Raw genomic sequence first — 5,831 nt, forward strand, 5'->3', positions numbered from 1 at the left:
AGCCTGGTGTTGTGTTATGCTGCGTTTGTTAAAGCCAGAGTACTGTGGATACTTTTTACACTTAAAAGTGCTCTGTGTAGCATATTTAAACATCAATATATCATTGTCAAATTGTGATACCTGGGTATAATTACTGTAAACAAATGAGACCGGGGTCGAGACGATTGGTAGCCTCTATCCCGTGCCAGTGGTATTGTTAGTGTTTCTCAAAATTAAGACCACATTTCCCATAAACCCCATTGCTTCCTGTTGCAAAGAAGATGTTGCTGCTACCCCCATGCTGTGCAGAGTTTGAGTTAATTATGTGGCTGTAGCCTAAAAGCAGGATAAAATGAATCTGTGTGACAGGCTATGTGTTGCACAAGTGCTTAGCTAACTGTCAAAACTCAACTGACTTAACTGTCAGTGGACTTAACTGTCAGTGGACTTAACTGTCAGTGGAGTTAACCTTAACTGTCACAACTCAACTGCTTCAATCCTTGCTGCAAAACCTCTCGCCTCAGTGACTTAACGCAAGGCGGTTTACATGGAAGCTAGCCAAACGGTACACATAAAAACCGAACGACCATCCTGGAACGTTCATTTGAATAGCCGTGCCAATTCTATTAATTCAACTTCTGTGATTTTCTTGTTGGCTTTACTGAACAGGACAAACATGCGGCAAGGGATTTTTCCATCAGCCTTTCATTCACTCAACCATCTGCCATTAGCTCCATTTATGCTAGAAGAACAGTGTCCTCTGCTTGTTTTGTGCCACAAAGCGATCCAGCAGATTTCGCACAATATCCAACCTGGTGACACAAAATGTAAAATGCACTGCAAAGGCTGGTAGAAGCTGCCAGTCTTCTCAGGGATGGTGTTGTTTGTTTATGGTAATTATGTTAATGTGGTAATGATTTATTAGTGTTAAAACGCTACACATAGCACTTTTAAAAAGGAGCTATTTTTAATGTCACCTTTACTAAGTATGGACATTCTGAGAAAAAAATCTGTTATAGCAGTGAATGATATGAATAAGAGTTTCTGTGTAGCCCAGCTCCACCAATCTGCTTTTATCGTGAATTCGTACTGCAGGATGTTCTAGACAATTCTTTGAGGGGGTGGAGTGGCTTCTGCAACGACTGAATAACTTCTGTATTTATGTCAATTAGTGCTATAAGGCTCGGGGGTTCAATTCCCCCCCTTGGAGGCAACAAACAGGAAGAACTGTCCGTACACTCGCTGCTCACAGTGTGCTCTACGTGCTGTTTACTACAATGCTGTGATAATTACATTACAAAATTAAATTATCAACAGCTGTATGAGCCAACGTGCACATAAACACTCACGTGGAATACAGTATGATACTTTTGATAAAGATACTACAAAACAAAATTATAAGCAGATGTATGACCCATCATGCACACACACACACACACACACACACACACACACCCCTGCACTAGGCTGAAGCCCACAAGTCATAAAGATGGCCTGTCTGCTGTGAATATGTAAGTAGGATCATGGCCCGGTCAAGCTGAAATCACAGAGCTGGGTGGTCCACTTAGTATTCATAAATACGCGTGCACACACAAACATACACACATGCACAAACACACAAATACACACGCATACACCCATCCCACCCATTCCAACTAGACACACAGGATATTTCCAGGGGGAAACCCTCAGAGAGTCTTGGCCTCTGTAGTTGCTGTTGAAGGATGGGATCAGCCTCTGCTCTTTGTTTTTCCTGTTCCTGCGTCTGAAGTGTGTGTGTGAGTGCAAGTGTGTCTGCCTGTATGTCTCTCTCCGTCTCTGACCGCAAATCTCTCTCTTTATCTCTCTCTCTCTGTGTCTCAGTCGGTCCCTCCTACCTTTTTCTCTAAACACAGCTAACAGTGTCTGGGACTGTGTAAAGTGGCGTTGTAGAGATGAAAGGCTCCTAATGCGCTTCATGGTGGAACTGAGCAGAAAATAAGCAGCCTCAAGTCCTCCTCTAAACAAACACACAGTGAAGTCAGGAACCCATGCGTAGCGCTGACACACACACACACACACACACACACACACACACACACACACCGTGAACCGACACACACTTTGGTGAGACATTATCTCACCGACACCTCTATACATTAAAGTCAAAAGCTATAGCTCATTAAGCACAGGCACACTGTTAACAGTACGGCGCCCGGCACTCACATACACACACAGCAGGGATCACACACACAACCATGCCAGGATAGGTAGAGAGAGAGGTAGAGAGAGAGGTAGAGAGAGAGAGAGAGAGAGAGAGAGAGAGAGAGAGAGAGAGAGAGAAAAGGAAGGAGTGGAGGGGGTACGGAGGGAAGGATAGAGGAAAGGGAGCTGGAGGCCGTTTGCAAGGCCTCGGAGACCCGAGTCCGGATATGGCCTTTATGCAAGGGAGAGTCAATTACTCCCCTCCTGCTCAAACACACACACACACACACACACACACACACACACACACACACACACACTCACACACACAGACAAAGACGAGTGGAAACTCTTTTGTTAAACATCACAGCTGGTGCCGAGTGGAACATGACCAAAAAAGGGAACATGCAGTAAACATTCTATGAGCAGAGTGCACTTTGTATCAATGGAAATGTATAACGGCGTGTGTGTATGTGTGTGTGTCTGTGTATGTGTGTGTGTGTGTGTGTGTGTCTATTCCAGGGGTAACAGCAGTAAGTGAGTCATGACTTTGACATTTCCATGCAGCGCGGTGTATTACATTACCCCCGCTGAGCAGCACGACAGCCTTTTATCATCCTCGTTCGTTTGCTGACCCAGGGCAACCGACAACCTTTACAAACACACACACATGCAGGCATGCAGGCGCACACACACTCTCTCTCTCTCTCTCTTTATCATGCACACACCAGGATGAGGATAAATGTGTGCGGTGAGGTTTTAAGTCTTGATTTTCTGAATAACTTGCATGCTTTTTCCACTGCACTTGTATGCCGTACTGTACTCATGCTGTCACAGTAGATGTATGCTTTCCATTATATTTTATTCATGGTTCAGCTTACTGACACAGCACCCTTATGTATCTGATACCAGCCCGCTTTCAAAGGGTGCTGGCAGCATGTTGTCATCATCCAAGTGACGCATGAGCAACGCACAGGGTCAACGATCAGTTACAACCGCCATTTTTAAATACCCAGCTGGTGTGCACAAACAGTGAAAGTGGAAAGTCAGAGGAAGTTGAGAAAGAGGCAAAAGATGAATAAACAACGACAAAGCACTGCAATGTCAGGAACTGGAAGGACTACAAATCTAATTACATTATGGGGCAACAAGAAAGTGCAGAACGATCTTAACTTCGCCGCGCACAACAGAAAACAACTTGTGCAGTGGAAAAAACATATCAGATGAGCACATGTGGCGGCAGTGGCTGATTTCCTCCAATTAAAAATAAAAAGGAGCATTGTGGGTATGTAAACCCCAACGACACCCACTCTCACCCACCGACATCAAAGCTTGTTTTCTCCATCGGTGCTTTCCCAAAATAGCAACAGGGACACTTACATCCGATCCAGCATATCAGTAAAAGTGACAAACCCAGTGTTTCGGTGTGTATGCATGTATGTGTGTGTGTGTGTCCTACCGGCAGCAGATGACAGCCTTGCAGGACAGGGCCAGGTCAAGGAAGGCCTGGCGGAGCTCGAAGGACAGGGCGTACTTCAGAGTCTGGCCGTCGATGATCAGCGCCAGCTCATTTTCCTTCCTCAGAGAGTCGCCCAGAGACGAGCAGTGGGTCGTCAGAGTGGCACGAGTAGCCTGCAGGGAGACACAGACACAGAGATATAAGGAGGTTTTTTTTTTTTTTTACCTTTTTTTATCAAGGGAAGGTTGACTGAATACACATGTTCTTTTTCAGGAGAGCGTTTATCATTCCCTTTCCCTGTGGGTCCGGGATTTGCACCGACAACCTTTCAGTCACAAGCCTGTATACTTAATGCTGCTGGGCCAAGTTAGCAACATACACACACAAACACATTAGAGCTATGAGATTTATGAGGAAACGCTGTCGGCCCACAGTAAAAACCTAACCTCTAACCCTGATCCTCACCACTAATTGCCTAACCTTATCACTTACCCTGACCTAACTCTAATTCTAACCCGAAAAATCACTCTTTTCCTTATGAGATCTGGCAACGGTCCTCACAAGTGACCACTTTTACAGGTTTTCTGTTTATGTGGGGATATTTTGACCCCACAAAGTGGCAAAAATACAAATCACACACATTAAAACACACACAAACACACACACACCAATTTGCTGAAAGGTCAAAACCGCTGGCGGAAAATGGAAGACATATGCTGCTGGTTGCATAGGCTATTTCATGTGGTGCTTTCATCTGGGGAAAGAGTTTGCTTCTGTGTACACACACACATTAAGAATGCCAGTGTAAGGTTAACTCTGGACCCGTTTCTTCATAACGCGCTGGTGCTATGAGGTCTTGGCGGCCTGCTGAACCATGGCATTAAATCTTAAATCGTCACAATGCAGCAACATACAACTGCACCAATCTGTGCTCACACACACACACACACACACACACACATACACACACACACACACACACGCAGGGCATGTAAATGCGCAAGCTGGAGAGAACAAGGAGAGAGAAAGACAAACAAATACACAGAGAAGAAAGGGAAAAAGATAAATGAGTGGAAGAAATTACAATGTTGTGAGGGGGCATACACGCATCACTCATTTGTAACAGCAGAGTTTTTGTGTGTGTGTGTGTGTGTGTGTGTGTGAGTGTGTGTGTGTGTGAAGTGTGTGTGTGTGTCAGTGAGTAACAGGGAGAGAGAAAGAAAGAAAGATTGTTTTTTTTTTCTCTTTACAGATAGGATAAATAAGCCCCAAGACCCTCGGACAGGTAAGCGGCAGGAGACAGACCTGACAGAACTCCTCCTGGGAGTCTTGAATGCTAAGAGGGAGCGGAGCTCGCTTGAAATTGGAAATGCCAAGCTTCACAAAGAAGTGCTCCTGCCTCAGAGAGAGGTGTTGCTTCTCCAGAAACAAAAGCTGATCCATGAAAGAGTGCTCAAACAGTTGAGCTTACATGCTGAGAGAGAAAGGTTAATGGATGCTAGATATTTTACAAATGATTCACAATAAAACATTTTACTATTCTGCCATTAACTAAAGTTACTGTATGAACTGAAAATGCATTTTATGTAAGATGTGTGGATATAAAGATTGGTTGTAGTCAAATAATTTCTTTGAACATGTAGATCTTGTCTTGAGCCTTTTTTCTGCCTTGATGTAGCCTGTCAAACATCGCTTGAGCTGTAAAAACAATGAACACACTGAGAAGATATAAATGTACACAATACAATCACACTTATATAAATATTAAATAATCTTAATCTTCTATTACCTTCTTAATCTGTTTTAAGATACAATACAGTACCCACCTCTGGGCAAAGTGTTGCTCTATCAGGCTCCTCTTACAGCATTCCCACTGGTGTTGCGAGCCTAATGGTCTGCCTCCCTCTCCATGTCTTCCTCCACATGGTGCTCAACAGATGCCGGTAATTAATCACTCTCTCTCTCCTTCCAGTGTTGTAAAGCACAGCAAGTGCTACAATTAAAGTCTGTATTATGGACAATTTGGTGCGTAGGCCAAATTTTAAAGCATGGGAATCTGTGGGTGTGTTCCATTTGGCCAAAATGCGTCTTCTCCTCTGTCCTCGCAGTCTCGACTCCTCGCTGACTCGCCATCCAAAAATGAGCCTCCATCATTAAGGATGTTCCAATCCACTTTCTTGTGAATAGTGAATTGTCTTTGTGCGTGTAT

At 44.2% G+C, this 5,831-nt stretch overlaps 1 protein-coding gene across 1 annotated transcript in view; it reads right to left on the reverse strand.

Moving 5' to 3' along the window:
* The window catches only part of LOC144543508 (phospholipid-transporting ATPase IB-like), a 19,441-nt gene that overhangs the window by 13,194 nt on the left and 416 nt on the right, over nt 1–5,831 (reverse strand). Inside the window, exon 2 of the mRNA XM_078291536.1 lies at nt 3,623–3,795. Within this exon, the coding sequence (XP_078147662.1) occupies nt 3,623–3,795 (173 nt within the window). The remainder of the gene's footprint in view (nt 1–3,622; nt 3,796–5,831) is intronic.

Source organism: Centroberyx gerrardi, chromosome 22, assembly GCF_048128805.1.
Source record: "Centroberyx gerrardi isolate f3 chromosome 22, fCenGer3.hap1.cur.20231027, whole genome shotgun sequence".
NCBI lineage: Eukaryota > Metazoa > Chordata > Actinopteri > Beryciformes > Berycidae > Centroberyx > Centroberyx gerrardi.